The 19547-nt window shown below is 39.2% G+C and overlaps 1 protein-coding gene across 6 annotated transcripts; it reads left to right on the plus strand.

Moving 5' to 3' along the window:
- The first annotated feature begins 431 nt into the window (after positions 1–431).
- LOC108051116 (putative protein TPRXL) lies at positions 432–19490 on the plus strand. Of its 6 annotated transcripts, none has more exons than XM_017133088.2 (7): positions 432–589; positions 3798–3994; positions 11173–11280; positions 16454–16815; positions 17495–17633; positions 17700–17927; positions 18331–19490. In XM_017133088.2, exons 2-7 carry the CDS (start codon positions 3857–3859, stop codon positions 18394–18396), a joined length of 1041 nt encoding a protein of 346 aa, XP_016988577.1. In that variant the 5' UTR covers positions 432–589; positions 3798–3856; the 3' UTR covers positions 18397–19490. The 6 variants fall into 6 exon arrangements, with proteins under 6 accessions (XP_016988577.1, XP_016988578.1, XP_016988580.1 ...); XM_017133089.2 differs by having other exon boundaries at positions 17510–17633; XM_017133091.2 differs by lacking the exons at positions 16454–16815; positions 17495–17633; positions 17700–17927; positions 18331–19490 and adding exons at positions 13844–14168; positions 14615–15057.
- The last annotated feature ends 57 nt before the right edge of the window (positions 19491–19547 follow it).

Raw genomic sequence — 19547 nt, forward strand, 5'->3', positions numbered from 1 at the left:
ACTGAAGCTGGCAGTCACGAGGCGGAAACTTTTCGCGTAATCGTGTTGTGGAAAAAATGGGGAAAAATACAAAACAAAAATACAGGAGTAAGAGTGTAATAAAAACAAAAAATAAAAAAAATAAAAAATGAAACACCAGTTAAAGCCACTCAAAAAGCCTGGTCAAGCTCTCAAGCGACTCAAGCTTGACTTCGTCGTCGCTCACTTTCGTTTTCGTTTCGAGCGGAATTCGAGCGGTTCGAGCGGCGAACGGCGAGCGGCTGAGCGGCGAACGGCGGTACGGGGGCGGTACGGCTTAGGGGCGGTACGGCGGGCGTTTGGCGGCGCCGCTGCCGACGCTGAGCGCGCTGCCGACGTTCGCGGCGCGCTTTGTCTCGAGCTTTAGTCGCTTGTGTGTGATAAAATCACGTTAGTAATCAATTGCAGGCCCAACAGCCCAGACCACAGAGCACAGAGCAGTCGCACCACCGATCCACGATCCACTGATCCACCGATCCACGCAATTGTTGCTGTTTCTTGTAGCCATCGAGAGATACTTTTTTTTGGGCTGTTTACTTTTTTGGCAGCCGTACGAAAAAGGCCAAAACGCGTATGTATTTTCAAAACAACGTGGTGTGCTAACAAAATAAAACTCATAAACTGTTATCGTTATCGCGAGGATATCAAACAAAAACCTAAAAATTTTAAAAAACAAACAATACAAATCATCAAAAAAAACGGAATGAAAAGCTAAAAAAAAACAAACCTAAACACTTACCTCATATTTTTTTCTATATTTTTTTTGGTGTGCTTAACAATTTTGAAGAATTATGGTTTGTGAACGAAATTATAAAAAAATCGCATAAAAACACCGAAAGAAATTTCGAGAGCCAACAAAAATAACAAAAAAAAAACCTGACGCGTGTGCTGAACTATTTTCGGTTTTGTCTCATTTCTCATTTGCTGCATTCATTTACCTTGTTTCGATTGCCCAATTAATGCGAGTTGGTTAACACAAAAACGTTTTTGATTGCCAATTTTCAAGTTGCGTTTCGAGAGGTTTCGTGTGCAGTGCTGAAATCGATTTGAGGGGGGATTTGGCGAGGGGGGTGCCAAATTGGAGCTATATCTTAAGGGATAATCTTGCCAAGCCGGATAAATATCTTACAAATTTATGTGGGAACCGAAATAACTATTTCTATTTCCAAAAATTGTATGTTTTTGGTTATAAAGCTAATCAAAATGTCAGTAAAATGAAGACTAGAGATGGCTTAGAACGTTTTTAGAACAAACTCCATACCTTAAGTCAAATAACTAATTTTCTATAGAACTGTCTAAGACCAAAATCCAAATTGTTAATTTCCAAATAAACAATGATTTTGGTAAAAGAGTTAAAAATTAGTCTAAAGATTTTCAATAATTTATTTAGAACTTTCAAATGTAAGAATCCACACAGTACCTTCAAAATATCACTCATACGCACCGTTTCGCTGAATATATAGAAAACAAGGCCGAACCTTAATTGCAATCTTTGCCACAGGAAGTGCACTACTTCAACCTCTAATACGCCCAGTCACTTGGCTTAAATTATATTTCGAAATCCCCCAGAAATTCCAATCAAGCCTTGATTATCGCCGTTGTTTTTTGGGGCTTTGCCTTTTAATTACGACATGTCCATGTCGGAACATGCACTCAATGCCAGATGCGGATTTTTTTTTGTTTTTTTTTATGAGTTTTATGATATTTGTGCAACTGCCAGCGAGTCGTAATCATAAAACGACAAGTTCCGTATGCAAAAAAAAAAAAATAATAAACTCAAATGGGATATGTCAAGTCACGTTGTTAATCACTGATCACTTTTCGGACAATTGTTAGAAGCAAATGGATCAACAAGCGAGAGAGCTCGAAAGTAAAAGCAAAAGCCAAAAGATGACATAACATCTTGGGAGCTCGATTGTTGCCGGTTTTCTCGCTCTTTCTCTTTCGCTTCTCTGTTGTGCTCGCCTTCGTTGGATTTTGGCGCTTACGCCCTACTTAAACAGTTAACAGTCTTCGGGCCAAGTTAAGACTAAGACCTGACCATCAGCCATCACCCATCAGCCATCAGCATTGCATGTCTGCCTCGAGGTGGCAATTCCGATTCCGATTCCCCCTTTCTCTCCCTTTTTTTTTAGTATTGCCAAACTGTTTGACTGATTGCTCGATTGACAGCAAAACAAAACAGCAAATGCGGCCAAAACAAAACGGCCCAAAATACACTTTCAAGTTCATTTCTTGCATGCCTCAGCTGAAGATGACTTGGCTTTTGGAGTTTCCCCCACTTAATTTGTGTTACCAAATTGGTTTTCGACCATTTTCAAGCTGTTGTACGATATTTTGTACATTACAAAGTTGTAGAGAATTTAAAGTAATTGCTAAAGAAACATTGCTTTTATTTCTGAAACAAAAGATTTAAAAATGATTTAAATTTTATGAGTCTACTTATGTATTTATAAAGTAATTACTTATATAGTTAATAAAACCTTAGTGAGATTTTAAAAATAGAGTTTTTATATCGAGCTAGTAGATCATAGTAAAAGGTCTTGTACCAACAGTTCAATTAAATTTAAATGGTAATACTTATTTTAGGATTCATTTGGGATTTCGAGTAATATCTTGTAATAATACAATTTTAAAGTTTGGAATATTAGAGAATATATATTTCAACAATTTATTATATTCCAAAAATAATATTAATTTCTAAAGAAGTTGTCTAAAGAAGTAATAGCCATCCCAAAAGGTCTTGTTACCAAAATCCAAAAATAGTTCTCTATATTTACATATAGATAGCTTTTACAACGAAAGTAGTTACCAATTCCGCGATCTAAGGTGTGTCAGCTTTTTAACTTGTCACTAACTGATCTTCAATTGCCAAAGCCTTAACCTTTGAGCCCGCAATGCCATCTCACATTCGTGTCAAAGTCTAATAAGGCAATCAGCGATTCTGATTTGCGGTTTCCCTTACTTTGCACTTAGTTTCTCTCATTAAATTTGGGATGACTAATATTTTTTGCATAGTTGTTGACCAAAGAAATTATCCCTCTCCCTCTCTCCCTCTCTTTTTCTCCCTTTCTTCAATTAGAGCTACGGCTTTACTTTGTTTTTAATGCATTTTCTCACATTTTTGTGTGTAATTACGGATCATGCTTTGCTTTTCGCACCTGTCTGCCTCTCTTTCTCTGGGCCTTATTCAATTTCTTTTTAACAAAAGCCCAGCTTTGAAAAGCTTTGGCCATAGAAATTGCACAAAATAAAAGGCAGCCACACAACACCACACTCACACACACACACAAATACACACAGGTTGCTGCTGGCCAAATATAAAAAGTGAAAAAAAAAGAAAAAATTACATAATTTTTTGTTGTGATTTATAAATTGCTCACCGTTGCAGCATATAGCTGGCATTACTCATACGACGAGTTGCCCAAGAAATGTCCAATATTTAAACTTGACCAAACCGCCGCCGTAAATGGCCATTGGCCATTGGCCATCGCCTATTGACAGTTATCGTTAGCATCCGCATCGTTTTGGGAGACCTTGGCCAGAGAATAGCCAGCAAACCAACAAACCGTCGGAAAAAATGAACAAAACCACAGACTCGAAATCAAACATGCTGTTTTTTGGCTTTAATTCCGTTCGTTTTTTTTTGTTTGATTTGGATTTCATTTTTGTAAGAAGCGCGCGCGATAAGAGAAGGTCACCGCCTGGTGACCTTTATCGATGGCCGACGACGCCTTTGTCTCTGCATTATCATTAATTAGCATGCCCTCTCGTTCCAGCGCACACCCACACACTTACGCCCAGTCCCGCTCACACACACACACGCGACAGAGACAGCATGAGGCAGCCGAGCAGACAGCAACTCCTGGCGCTCGTCCTCTGCAGCGCCGTCTGCCTGATTAGCGCCGTCCCGCTCCCGCAGCCAGCCGGCAACCAGGAGCTGGATGTCCTGCAGATCCCGCTCGCCAATGGCAAGGTGAGTCCGAAAATGTTGGGGCACTTTGGAATACTTTTTAGGTGGCTAAAACAGGGTTTTATTACTAAATTTATATTGGCTTTAGTTGGGAGATTTTTAAAGATAGAAACAATATTATAACATATATTGAAGTATTATAAAATGGGGTACCATTTTGGATAACCTTGTTGGTAACATGGTTTTTTTCGAAGGATCAAAGATTTTGCCGTGATCTTTGAATGATATGCAAATATGCCTAGAAACAAGTATTTGCTTCGGTACCAGTATAACTAGTTAAACAACTACATTTATTTGAGGGATCAAAAATTTTGTAAGTTCAATTTTAGTATTTTCTGTTAGTATTAGCTGTTAGAATCTAATGAAATTTGTATATTCTTTGATAAGGCCATGATTTTTGCAAAGTCGAAACGATTAATATCGTTAAGTTTGTATTTAATAAGATTGGCCTTAATACAATGATTTTGCTAGCAAATGTCATACGGTTATCTGCTAGGCATTGAAACTTATATTTGTTTTGTTAACTACACAAAACTCAAGTGATATAATTGAAATAACTTAACTTTAATCATCAAATTAGCATAGAGGTGACAAGTCTTTTGAGAGCTGCCAAATTTGTTAGAAATCTTTAAACTCTTGTTAGCTGAATGCTTATATTTCTAACAAAATTACTTAAAAATGGTTTTTAATTAAAAACTGATTACACAATTTGAAAGTTTTTAAGGTAAAGTTCTTCTTTATACTTTTATTACACCTTTAAACAAACAAAGGAGACAAAACCACAAGTTTTTATATATTATTTATTAAAATTCTTAAAAGGGCTTTTGAAGTACAGAAAAATGTCGTTTTTAAGAAGCTTGATTAAAAATAAATATTTACCTAAATGACTGTTTCATGATAATAATAAAATAGCCAAAAGTCAAACAAGCGAGTGCGTAAAACAAATATTATTTAAAGCTTTCATAGACTTTTCCCAGGCAGGGGTGGTTCCAAAACAAATTGAAAGGCTGTTTTACAACTAACATTTTTTAAGACGTGAAAATGTTTGTTCAGAGTGACATTAAGCGAGTAACTTGCAGCATGGGAATGCTGCAATAAAACAATTTGGGCCCATAAACTCCTGCTTAATTGGCTTGTTTAAGTGCCTAAGTTAATGGCAAGTGCTGGAACTCTATGAGCGACTCTCGTTAACATTCAGTTGGCTCAAAGTAGCGCGTGCTGCCGCCTCAGTTGCCCTTTCGACCATATTTGCTTGACAAATTTGCACTTGGATTGGGTTGGCTTACGGAAGGCGGAGGAAGCGGCCAAACATGTTGGCCAGACGGCAAAAAAACTTCCTTTTACTTTTCGGTTTCGGCTTCGGTTTGGTTTTGGTTTTAGTTTCATTTTTTGGTTTTCGGTTTTTGGCCAATTCGGGTCTCGGGGTCTCTGGGCCCGTCGAACCTGCGTGACTGGATCAGAGCCGCAAACACTCGAAGAGTGCGGACCAGTTCCAAGGAAGTTGGCACACTTGGTACCTGTTTCCTTCTGTTTTTTTTTTTTATATTTTTATTCACTTATTCACTTATTTTTTTTGTTTCATTTGGCCTCAGCTGGGTGTTGGCCCGGCCAAGAAAACCGGACTACCCGAGTTGAGCAAGCCCCTGCAGCTCTGTTATTTTATTACTTAATTGCCGAGCGAGACAGTTCCCCACAATTCCCATTTCCATTCCCATTCCCATTCGATCATCGTCGCAGATCATTGTATCATTGTATTAATGTGCCCCGGCAATTAGCACCCCGGACACCCAGCCCCCTGCTAATTTGTTGGCCAAAACTATTCGGCCAGAGAGCTGGCCGGTTTTTTAGCATTGTTTTATGTCATTTTATGGCTTTCACTTTGTGCAACAAATTTGCACAAATCTCCGAAATCTCCAGACAGCCTGAAGGCTTTTCAACAACAACAACAAAAAATCAACGGCGCAATATTTGTCAATCAAAATCTGCTGGCATGCCATTATAATTTCATTTTCGTGTGAAAACCATAAATAACGCACACAAGTATTTTCCTGGTAAGAAGTCAATTTGTTGTTTGTCAAATAAAGTATTGAACAAAACGGTTAAAAGATAAATACCATAAATGCAAGTGGTTCTTATGTACGTTTTTAACTGTTTCCTGATATACAAAAAGTGTGACGTTGATGAACCTCACCGTTTTAGCACTTGCTTTTATAACTTAAAGCTTTTAATTATAATCTACGTGCATTTCATATTTGTGTTCTAACCATAAATTAAGCTGAGAGATGTGCAAAACTCCAGAAGTTACTAAAGAGGAACTGATAAATATTAAAAACAATCTATTTTGGAGTTTGTAAAAGCAGCCATCTATCTAGAGATAATATTTTAATGATATTACTGAGACTGAGACTCCCTAAAAATTATTTTGAAATTGTTCAATTAAGAGCCATCGTTACTGCAACTTACCCCAGAGTATTGGGCAACTTTAAACTGTGATATCATGCACACATAATATATATTTTAAATGCCTGCACCCACGCCAGTTGCAATAACATCTTTGAACATCTGCTAAAAGGCCGAAAAAAAAATTCCATCCCAAAAGCAAATGTTACACAAAGCGGTAAGCATTTGTTGTTGCCCAATTTGGCTCTGTGGTTGAGACCGAAAACTGGGTCAAAATTTAGCCCACAAAACGCTGATACGTTAATGAAGTCGATATGTATATATATAGTTCACTCATAGTCGGCGTTTCCCCAAACCGAAACGATGTTCATCTCGGCGTGTTGACATGCCTTGCGCCATAAATCATTTAACGAGACGATGACAATGGCGATTGAACTAGCTCGAAAAAAAGAGCTGGGGGAAAATCGGAGAATCGGAGAAAAATATAAATAAGCAGAGCTGTGGACAATTTTCTTTGCAACGTCAACTGCAATGATATCTCCATTGTTGCCACTTCACTTGTATTTCTATTTGCTTGCCTCTCTCTGTCGTTTCGACTTCCTTGGAGCCCAGCACGTGTCAAAAATGATATAACAGCAATCGGGGAACACGGAGTTGACTGCGAAATAACTCCACTCCATGTGAAGTCTATTACACCCTGATCCATCGAACTGCAATTACGGGAAAATTGCCGTTTCTGAGTATTTATTACAGGCTATCGTTTTTGTTTTAGTTTAATAAACGAGATTAAGGAATTGGTTTTTCTTTTTACAAATAATAATATATTTATTTTTCACAGCCAGTTTCTAAACCTCGTATTAACTTCATTTATTTTTATTTTTGTTTTTTCATTTCGTAAAGTACATTTAAAATACAGATAAGAGTTTCTAGCTTGTCAGGAATTTATTTTATTTAAAAAATCGATTTAAGGAAAGAGATTTTGCTAAAATGGTGTAGTATTTTGAAAGATTTTTAACAGATAGACTTTTAAAAGTCGCCGGCTTTCATGCTTTATTGCCATTTTTAGTTTACACCCATAACGAATAAACATTTTTTGATTCCTTGCCAAGTGCAAGTCGACTACCTAGTGACAGACTTTCCGCTTATGTAACCGGTGGCTCCTGCACCACCCCCTTTCGCACCACCGCCCCCTTTCGCACCACCGCCCCCTTCTGCGCCACTGCACTCCGACTTCCTCTCTTCGCGCTCTTGTACACATATCACGCATACGCCGCATTGTGCGACAAGTAAAACGTCAATCGCAATTCGCTGTTGTTGCTGCTGGCAATTTGTTGGTAGCTGCATTTTTGTTAAGTGGCAAACGAGACGCGCTTGCCTTGTCTGTCATGTCAGTCAGATGGAAACCAAAGACAATTTATACAGCAGGGAGTCCCAGTTGCAATCTGTTTTGAAAAAAAAGAAACGAAGCACTGAAAAAATGCCACTAGAGATATGCATGTTGTCTTATGCGATTAGCCAGTGCTTAAGAATAATTAAAGCCCGGCCATTATCCAATAGTCTTGTGGTTAATTTGATTTATTCATTTTCGAATTCCAGTTTCGCCCATTTTTCAATTTAATTTAATTGTGTCGCGTATTTTTATTAGCCGCCGAACAAGGCCTCATTGGCCGTCTGACAAGTGGCTAAAAGGCTTTGCCCCACCGGATTAGCAATGGGCGTGGTCCGATGTATCGGCTTAGATATAGAAATAAATCCACTGCGGTCATGACACGCACTGTCGCTGAGGTCGCATTTGCAATTAAATTGGAATTTCAATTTGTTTTTATAGAATGTTGGGGCCATAGCTCAGTTTTTATGCTCTATTGAAATACATTTTACAATGAATAAAATCCATCAATTGAATGTATTTTTCGTTAAATTTGTGTCCTTCTTTTTGTGTTATTATTATTCTTCTTTATTCGTTATTTTGTACAAGTTGTTCCTTTCTTCTTTAAATACTGACTTTTCAGCACTTTTTAAAGTCCTGGTAAAACACTTTCTCTATTAATACCATGTGGTTCATCTTTTTTTCTTAGTAAAATAATCAAATTAAAAGTAATAAAATTTGTTAATAAAAACAAACACAGATTTACATTTTTACCCAGTTTAAAAAGTGACACGAAAATTGAAATGCAGATTCTGTATTAACCACTGAATAAAATATCCAAAATTATAAAATAAAATATACCAGTTTGCATTGTTAATTTATGCGCAATCTGTTACTTATCGAATCTAGTTTTTTTACTCGGAGGTTTTAAATTCGTATAAATCTCCCTGTGTGAGAGCTTGACTATGACAGTAATTTGTGGCATTTTTATTGAGTCGAGAGTCGCCTTAAGTTGGTTAAGGTCAAGGCAATTGAAATGCCCAAGCATTTTAAAAGTGTTTTCTTTCTGATTCTTTTTGTTGGTTTTTTTTAAACGATTTTTTTTGGGCGAGCTTGTCAATCGATTAGCGTTTCGATTCGATTCTATATAAGCGGTGTCTTCCGCCTTGGCATAAACTGAAAATGAAAACGAAATGGCCAACATGCTGTGCAGACTGCTTAAAATTCACAGCATTCGCTTTAATGACGTTTGCCACGAGGCAGCTTCTGGGCTTGAACTCATTTGAAATTCATTAAGATGTCCCATAAAAACGTAACTTTTGCCTTAAGTAGTTTCTGTTGACTCCGCCTCCCTGGGCAATATCCAAACAATTGTCGCACTAAACTGACACTGACAGACAGCTTAAAATATGATGAATACTTCAGAGTGTGTGTGTGATGGGAGGGGAGAGAGGGAAGAGAGGGGGAAGACAAGAGGGAGATAGAGAGTTGGCAACAGTTTGTTGGCCAAACTAGCAAAAGTTTATTTTATGCTCCTCATCATCATAATCATGGCCGTCATAATCATCGTCGCTGCTGCTGCTGACTTCCGCCCGCGTGTAAAAGTCAACTTCCGCACTGACTTTTGAGTCAATTAAACACTGCAACAGCAGCAGCATTTCCAGAGGAATAAAAATATATATATCTATATATATATATATATATACCATCTGGGGATCCCCATGCCATTTCGAGTTTCAAATCTCATTTGCCTTTAAGTAGATGCCTGATAAAGGTGACAATTTTATGGGAATACCCTGCCAAATTCGAAATACCTTTGGTCGTTGATAATAAGATTAAGTGGCTAAGATGTGGCTCCACCGAAAGGCCGACAAAGGTGAGCACATACAAAAGCCATTAACAATTGGCAAAGTAAAAAAAATAGTAGAATATAGACAATTGCCTCATTAACTTATGGTATTGTCCGAGATTATAAATGGGGGGATGTGGTATAAAGATGACAAGGTGGATCGGCTACAATGGATAAATAAATAATATTTTTAACAAATGATTTCAATTGTTTGAGTCAACAGGAAAAAAACTTAAACAGCTTTTACTTTTTTCAATATTAATATATATTTTTAAAATATATAATATATATATATCTGTTACTAAATGTACAAATTATGCTCTATAAATTCATGTTCTTATTTCCAATAATTTATTTCCTCGATGACTAGACCTTCTTGTTCGTTAAGAGTATTAAAACTTTGACTGGCTTGCTGAAATGGTCCGATATTGAAATGGTTGCCCAGCACAACCTTTTTCTTTTTTTTTTTGTTTTGCTGTCGAGGCAGCGGAAGAAACTTTTCCAATTGTTAAAGTGTTGATGCTATATTATTAGATTGTGCTGCTTTTGAGCTGCTTGGAATCCCTTGCACCTGGTGGCACCTTGACAATTGTTGCAACTAAGAAGTTGCTATTGCTTTTGCTGTTGCTTTTGCTGCTTAGTGACTCGTGCTGTTGATTGTCCAAAAGTTGGCTGCCTACGCCACTCATTTAGCCATTCATCCACCGCCCACAAAATGCAATTTTAATGCAATTTGAAAATTTATTGTGCAATATTTTCTTAGCTTAGACAGCTTATTGCTGTTGTTGTACTTGTTGTACTTGTTGTAGCTGCTGCTGTGCAGTTGGCAATTGCCCATTAACGTTAACAACTTTTTGCCAAGTCATTTCGCTTTCTGGGCCTGCTGACTTTTGACTTTTGGGTGCACCACCAACAAGCAACCACCACCCACTGAACTAAACTTAAATAGACCAAAATAGCCATGGAAGATCTCTTTTTTAACCGCCTCTTGTAAACCACTGAGAAATACCCAGCAAATTACAATTTACACTTGAAACTTGATTACACAAATGACAGGGGCGCCCCCAAAGGGGGTGAGGGGGATGGAGAGGGGTTTTGTGGGGGTTCAAGGGGTGCCACTGGCAACTCATTGTCTAAAGTGAAAGTTTTGTCAATTTGCGGGCACTTTGGGGTCTTTTGTTTTCTTTCGCTCGGCATCTGCATCATCTTCTCCGGTGTTTCACTGCCAGATTATGCAACAGATGTACGAAATTATATAGGTATTATTGTTTACCTCGACCGCAGAAAAAGTAATTCACACTTAAAACCAGTCATTCCCAACCTGAAAGTCAACTGGGCTTCAAATGGCTAAGGTCACGAAGAGAGTCTTTGTTTTAAATGCGCTTTCATTGTCGACATATTCTTGGTATTAGCCATAAAAAAATTTAATTGTTTTAATGGCTAAAAATAAATTAATATTCATAGATCTAGGTAAAAGATACAAAAACAATAAATATTTATTTGGGGACTAAAACCACAGTTTGTTACTTAAAATAAAATATATATTTTTTACATTTTTCTTTGCAGGAAATCGATGTCTTGACATTGGGCGCCAAAGACCAAGAAACATTGATAGCCGATCGCAATAAGCGAACGATTGGACTGCTGCGAGAGCTGTTCCCCGATATCACCAAGGTAAGAACCCGATTGGAGATATAGATATATATACATGAACCATTAGCCGACCCCCTCCCCCGAAGCCCCCCTGTCTCCGAAAAATGTCAGCCAACCCATATATAATGCTATACTTATAACAATCCACTCAGACACTTTTAGCCCAGGGTTGTAGGCCCCTAGAAAATCAAAAAAAAAAAAAACCATATACCCATTTGTCTATATGAAAGTGTATTGAATTTGGCGCCACGCGAAATGTTTTCCTCACATAGGAGATCAATGTGCAGATCAATCGTCTAGTGAATAATGTGTTGCAACGCGTTGGGCCCGTGGTTCTGGGCACGATCCTGAATCCGGCCTTCGATACGGGTCTCCATCCCCGACAGCCAGCCAAAGAGGACGATGATGATGATGATGATAAAAATGATGCTGATGGGAGTGTTGATAAGGATGAGGGGTCCAAGGACTACGATCAACTGCCCGAGGACCTTACCCAATTCCAGCCCGATAGCCAGTTCGCAATGGAGGGCTGAAAATGAACAAAAACAAAAACTTATTCAGAAAATAATTATTATTGGCTTGGTCCCCTCCTCTCCTGTAATTGTGTACCTCCAAATGTTGCTTCTTATTTCTTTAGCCTTAGCAAAAGAGCACTCAACCACCCAACCAACCACCTCCTGAACTCAGCATGCCAGCACCACCACCCAGTAGCAGAGGTTGAACTACCACCAACACAACCACCACCCACTCAAAACCCGCACAGACATTCAGACACGAACATAATAGACTAAAACCAAAAAGAATAGACATTGAGTTTTCAGCCTGAAAAAAAAAACAGATATTATCATCCCAACAATTGGCCAAGATCATCAAGAAAAGTCAATAATTGACCGAATCAACATAAAATCAGCTACTGCATCAGCATCTCATGTGGACAAAAGCACCACCACCAAAAACGCAGAACCACCAAAGAATCTCATTTACCAATTGACCAAAAAACCAAAAAAAAAAAACAAACCACATATTTTCTGTTGATCTTTCGCTGATCTCTCGCTAGGAAATCGACTCGATAGTCAATCGAATTATAGCCCAGGTGATTCGGGTGGCCGGTCCAGGTCTTCTGAATAGCATATTGGCCGGAAATCGCGGTGGTGCGGGTGGTGCTGCCGGCGGAAGTTCAACGCCGGCCTCTGATTTCGATGCCGATTTCGATGCGGACTTTGATGACGATGACGATGATGTGGCGCCGTCGAGCAGCCCGGCAACGAGGAATGCAGACAGTGGTGCACCACCAGCACCACCGAGTAGTACCAACGAGGTGGAGGAAAGTCGGCGGGTGAAGATCGATCTGCCAACTTTTGCGCCACAAACTGGAGGAGGAGCAGCATCGCCCGAATCGAAAGGTGATGAAAGTTCAACCAATCAACCATCATCATTCCCAAAAAAAGCCACCACTAGCACCAACAGTCTCAGTAATCCAACAACCACCACCACTAGTACCACGAGTACTACTAGTACCACTAGCACGCCAGTGGAGGATTTGGTCCAGTTATTGCCGCGCTCTTTGGAGCCGGCAACAACCGATGATCCATCTCCATCTCCAACTCCAAGTCCAACTCCATCTCCAGCAACAACAACAAAACCAACAACAACGACAACAACTTTGCCTGCAACAACCACTACTAGCACCACTTCTAGCACCACTGATTTACCCCCACCAATTGAACCACCCACCACCATCAATATCCTGTTTCCCACCAACAACAGCATCGATGAACCACAATTGCTAACCATAATAGCCGATATAAATCGTTTATTAAATTCTACCAATTATTTTATTACAACCAGAGATAATCTAACAACAACAACCACAACAACATCAACAACAAAGGCCACCCCAATTGACAACAACAACATTACGAAATTATTGCCCGTCTTTGATTGAGCACCGAAAATGTAGAACAAAACCATATATATAAAAAGGCAAATAAGGATTTGAAAGCAACAACAACCAACACAACAACAACAACAACGACCATCAAAACCACAACAACAACCACATAAGGATGAAGATGAAGAACAAGAGAGCATCAGCAACATCATTTAGAGACTTTTGCTCATCGTTTACCAAAATCGAAAAGTAATTCGCAAAGTGGTTCTTGAAAATAATCCAAAAAGAAATTTGGATTCAAACTTGCTAGTTTGAACCATAAACTTTAGATAAAACTGGTCTACTATTTGTACAAAAAAGGATAATTTTTAATAGAACCTCTTTCGAAGCACTTTGAAGCACCACTAAACCGCCTCACTCCACCGTTGTATAAGCCGTAGAATTCATCCACTGAACCCCATTGTTGATTTACACGACCCTTAGGCCCCAAAGTTCCTCCACTCCCCTTGACCAAACCCCAAAAAGCACCACCCGCATTATATGTAACCCAAAACTGAACCACTGAAGTAAACTAATCTACCTACCCTCCCCCCAAAAAAAAAACAAAAATACTCCCCGTCAAAACTCTATGCACCTGCACCACCGAATCCAAAATTCGCATACGCACCACACTTCGATTCGTGGTTGTTGTAGCAAATCGACGATCAAGCGAACCGCATTATCTCAAAGTTATTGAGAACTTTGGGACCCACGGTTCTGCGTACCGCCATTCAGGGAAACTCTGCGAATGCGGCCAGGACCACTTTCGATGCAGACTTCGATGATGACGACGATGAAAGCTCCAAGAGCAGCAGCGGCAGCAGCAGCAGCACCACTTCCGATAGTGACAGTGGCACCCGTGTGACCATCGAACTGCCCACCTTCGAGCCCGATGATGAGAACGAGATCGATGCGGAGAAGAGCAGCAGCAGCAGCAGCACCTCCACCACCAGCACCTCAACCACCGAGTCCACCTAAAGTGCGTTTCATTTGCTACAACAACTGTGAGATACTCACGAAAACGACACAGAGAAAAGGCAGTATCACCAAAATGGATCATCGATTGGGGATTTTTTCATATTCAAATAGAATATTATTATTTAATACTGGGGGGTACAAAAGAAATCACAAGGGTCTTAAAATCTCCTGTAAAGGTGTTTAAAAGTATGCAACAATATATTTTGAATACGAAAGTGCGAAAGACAATGTTTCTTTTCTTCACTGCAAACTTTCAGTCTCCTTTATAAATGATTTCAAAACTCAAGTTATATCTGTGGCACCTCCCAAAATTAAATATAATTTAGTATGAAAAAGTCAAGATGCCAATTTGGATTTGATATTGCTAAGCTTTTTTTCTCTGTACAGAAGCACTGTTGAATTGGCTTTTAAAATTGGTTTCTCTTCCCTTCAAATTTCTCCGCGCAGCACAACAACAACGCAACCAAAACACCCTCTACAGCAAATTGAAATAAAATTAAAGGTGTATGATGAAATGAAAGTGAAGTTCTCATTGAATTGGCATTGTTAACCAACACTTGATTGTTTTGAAATTACCTTTAGCACACTGGTTTTCAGCACACATACACACTCACCAGCCTTCTCTCTCTGTCTCTTGTTTTCCACTCCTATTGTCTCTGTCTCCCTATATCTGTCCCTTTCTCTCTCAGTCATCTTTTCCTAGAGCTGCCTCTTTTCAACTTCATATACCTTTTTCTGTTCAAATATTTCCTTCTCCCTCATGCGCACCACCATTCGACTTAGGTTAGTAGGTGTTTTTTACAAAATAAATTTATATATTTTACATTTATATTGTATTAGTTGTATAAGACATTTTTAATACATTCCCAAATATACCGAAATAATTTGTATACCCTCGTGACTTTTTGCCTAAACATTATATTTTTAAAGATCGCAATACTCTACGCTTGGTAGCAAGAAGTAGGCGATATAATTCCATTTCTGTATATACCACATCAAATACTATCTTGCCTGCTTTAAGACACTTTTCAAGGTAAAATTTCATATACCTTGAGATATTCGAAAATTCTCACAAATTCATACACACTTTTGGTGCCCAGACAGACTCGAAAAAAGCGTGTAAAAACCCCATTAATTTCATTTGTCGCTCCTGAAACAAAGGTGAACTGTAGGTTGGACTGGGTGTTTTTTTTCAACCACAGCACTCGTCTGAACACTCACCACACTCAAGAGTGCATTTACATCTCCAATTATCTCTGCTCTCATCCCCAGAAAAATTCGATACTCAGTGTACCCATTTCCGCACTCATTTTCGCCGACTTCGTTTTTCCGCCCGCCGCAGAATAAAGAAGCAAAAACAAAAGAGTTGACAAGGATTTTCATTCATTTTTTGTTGGCCGAGAAAGAGATTAATTTACCACCCATTTAGATTAAAAAAAGAACTTAATGCTTGAAAAGTTACCCAAGGAGCGTAATTGATAGTCGATAACCGATGTCTGAAAAAGTGGATTTCTAGACTAAGCGCTCCTCTCTCTTTCTCTCTCTATCTCTTTCTATCTGTGCTGTCTCGCTCCTTTTGTTTTTCTCTTTTGCTTATTTTTGTATCTTTTTCTCTTTATTTTCATGTTCCATTAAAACCCGATTCGATTTGTGCAATGCAAATAACTCACCACCAAAACAATCAAATCAAATCAATCAAAAAATACGAACAACGCTCCACCGAAAACTGATAACTGATAACCGATAACCGATAACTGATAACGTTAACTGACAACCGAAAATGTATACACAAATACATCGAACGCATTTATGCACGTATTTGATAACTGCCCATCAACAAATCGATCGATTTCGACACCACAATCGACATGTGCAATATATCAACCAAACCACCTAACCACTCTGTCTCCACCTAACCTCACATTCACCCCAAACTCGCAAACGATGACATAACCTCACTTGTGTTGAACTCACCACACCCGAACACACTGGAAAAAAAACAAAACCAAACAAAACGAAACATACACAAAACCCACACACATTACTCGTCGCCGAATCCTACGCTTTGCCTTTTCCTCAACCCCTCGACCTTGGGCTTTTCACCCGCCACTCCTTGAACCACCCACTATCCTCTCTCCCCCCTCCCTCCCTCCCCTGACACGCACATAATAAATGTCTAAATTCCAAATTTGTAAACCAACACCCACCATAAAAAAACAATGCAACAAATGCCCTACCAAAAATATTAAAAAACCTATGACAAAAACCTGAAAAAAAACCGAAAAGAATGGAGCCACCGATACCCAGATCGACTTGTCGGCCATCAACAAGCAATTGGAGGAGACGATCCGAGTGGCCCGCCAGGTGAAGGAGGCGGAAGCAGCCGCCGCCGCCGCCCAATCCCTGACCCCATCCTCGTCCTCCGCCTCCTCCCCAATTGCCCAGGCGCCCATTCCCCTGAAATCCAACGAACCCATCCAGCTGAGCTTCAACAACGAACTGCCCAGTGTTTCGCCCTCCGCCGGATTGGATAACAAGCCCCTGAGCTCCAACGATTTACAGCTGTCCGAGTCCAAGTCGCCGGCGATCGATGAACTGACCCTGGACTCCGCGGAGGAGACCGCCGATCTGGATGATCGCAACAAGAGGTAAGTGAAGGATTTCTCCTTCTCTCATATCAAGTACCAGAGATTATTCAAGTCACCGACACCCTCTTTGCAATGCCTAACTGCATGGCTTTATTATAATCAACACAAAATATCCAACTTTAATAGGCAAAAACCAAACCCCAACACTTTACTAATAGTACACTTTCCTTCCCATTTCACCCCTACAACAAATCTACAACAACTCAACCACAAAATGGAATACTCTACCAATATAAAAATCAAACTAACATCAATGAATACAAAACAAACAAATAATAAACCAAAATTCAACAACAAATCAACAACTTTTCCTTCAAATAAATTTAAAAAATAAATAAAAATTCAACAACAAACCAAACATATTTGGAATACACTCAATAACCACACTATTCGAATGAAAACAAATCAACAACTGTTCAACAACAAATATAAACAAATACCCATGAATACGAAACAAATGGACAAATCAATCACTAAATTCAACAATAACTAAAATAAATAAAATTTAAACTTTATATCAAAATTGAACAACACTAATAACCACTCAATTTGAATGGAAACAAATCGGCTACCCACAAATATAAATAAAAACACACAAATCAAAATTCAACAACGAATCAACAACACTTAAAATGCACTCGACAACCAACCAATTCGAATGGAATGGCCTCACCAATAGTAATCTGTTCAAAAGGTTCCTCAGCTTCGGCGGTGCGGGTCTGGCCGGTGGCTCAAGCGGCGGTGGTGCAGGAGGCTCGCCCAGTGGCAATGCCCTGGGAGCCGGAGGCTCTGGCAACTTCCTGCTGGATGTGGTGCGGGTGAGTACTGACCACTTGGTTTCGCCCCCTTACTGGTTACATAATTGGCAACATTTCGCCCCACAGCTCTTCTCGGGCAGCGTTCAGACCCAGCAGGGCGATGAGGCGGCCAACTCGGTGGGCGGTGGTGCCAGCAGCAGCAGCAGCGGGGGAAGCTTGGGCGGTGACGGGGATGCGGATGGCGAGAGCACTCGCACCGCCGACGGCTACACCGAGGGCATTCCCGGCCCAGTCACGCGCCTCGTCGTGCTGGCCAACCGCGGTCTGGCCAACCTGGTCCAGGACTTGATACTGGTAAGTGTTTAAGTTTGCTTAATTTAATAAATTGTAAAGAGAGATTTTTAAAACTCTTCGAGTTTTAAGAGGGACCATCTAAAAACTCCAACAACCTGATGATTTTTCCAAACAGTCCAGCATATTTATTTGATCTGTTATAAATGTCAAAAGAAGAGAATATTTATTTTAATATTTCAAAATTAGATCATTAAAATATATGTTTATAATCTGAGTTTGTCAAAACTAATTTAAGCCAAAACTGTAAAAATGTATAGGGATTCAGATAACTTTTTATCAAGAGTATAGCTACAAGTACAGAGAGAATAACAATTAAGAAGTCCCTTTAAAGTCATCTTATAGTTCCTATGACCTTTATACCACCTGAACACTAATATAATACCCTCTCCCTTTTTCTTTCCAGCGCGTTGCGGCCACCAGCGAGAAGTTCGTGAACTTCAAGGCCAAGCTGATAACGGCGCTGATCTAAGGTCAAGGGTCAGCACCGATCGGCCACGCCCTCGTCCGAATTAGTCAAGTCACCAACCTGTACAGAGTCAAATGCAGCAGATCACCCTCTCTATCTCGCTCCCCCCGTCTGTCTCTATCTCTCTCTGTCTCCCCCAAGAACCCAACCCCGTCCCGCCCCAAACACACCCGCACCCACCCACACACACACGCCCACTCACTCACACGGAGACAATTTTGTTGTGCATCATTCGATCAAAGAAATTTTCCGGCAATGTCAACATTTTTTTTAAATTTTTAGCCAATTTTTTTATAACAAAAAAGGAATTAGTTCAAGTAACTAAACAAAAAAATCATAAAATGATACCCAAAATTAAAAAAAAAACACAAAAATCAAAGAATTTTATTTATATATCAATAAAACAAAAAATTTACTCGAAACTATGAAAACAACATTAATATGCGTATGTATAGAAGAAGAAACGCCTGATACAATTATTCCTAGCCTAGTGCTATCTCTTTCCCCTACCCAACTATCCATCTCTTTCCATTTTCGAACGGCTTTTGTAAATATTTTGCTATTTGCGAATTTTCCTCACCACTTTTCCTGATCTTTTCCTTAATTTGTATTGCCCTTTTCGTCCCCCTCGTTTGTGTATATTTTGTGTTCTATTAAAAAAATCATGACTGTGGTGTTTTATTTACTATTATTTTTAATTATTTTAAACGAAAACGAAACGAAGAAGATGAAGATGAAGAAGAAGAATGCGGAGTGGACGCAGAAAACACGTCAAGTTTCTATTAGAAGAAATGTAGCCGAGCTTAATGTTTTTTTATTTGCTGTTGTTGGTCAAAGAGCCCTTGAAATAACCACACACACACTCACACACAAACACGCACATTCACTGAAGCATACTCAATATATAAACCGATTCGATATGCCCATTATATATATTTAGATCCGTTCTTGTTCGACTTCCCTGTGTCCCCCTGGATTTGTTTGTAACTCCCCCTAATCCTAAGCGAATTGTGTTTTTTCTCACTATGATTTTTTTCTAGCCTAGCTAAGTGAAACTTTCGAAAATGTGTATAAAATAAAAGTAAAAAGATTTTTAATTTGTTGTGTACAGAGTTTTCATTCATCACACATGGTTTAGAAATAACTAACCCGAA

The sequence above is a fragment of the Drosophila rhopaloa genome, unplaced genomic scaffold (genome assembly GCF_018152115.1).
Source record: "Drosophila rhopaloa isolate 14029-0021.01 unplaced genomic scaffold, ASM1815211v1 contig_3, whole genome shotgun sequence".
NCBI classification, from domain to species: domain Eukaryota; kingdom Metazoa; phylum Arthropoda; class Insecta; order Diptera; family Drosophilidae; genus Drosophila; species Drosophila rhopaloa.

What these genes read in the sequence shown, in the direction of transcription:
- LOC108051116 (XM_017133087.2), top strand. Translation starts at nt 3,857, where the DNA reads ATGAGGCAGCCGAGCAGACAGCAACTCCTGGCGCTCGTCCTCTGCAGC. An exon ending in TCCCGCTCGCCAATGGCAAG is followed by an intron (nt 3,995 to 11,172) that starts GTGAGTCCGAAA and finishes TTTTCTTTGCAG; the next exon opens with GAAATCGATGTCTTGACATT. An exon ending in TGTTCCCCGATATCACCAAG is followed by an intron (nt 11,281 to 12,316) that starts GTAAGAACCCGA and finishes ATCTCTCGCTAG; the next exon opens with GAAATCGACTCGATAGTCAA.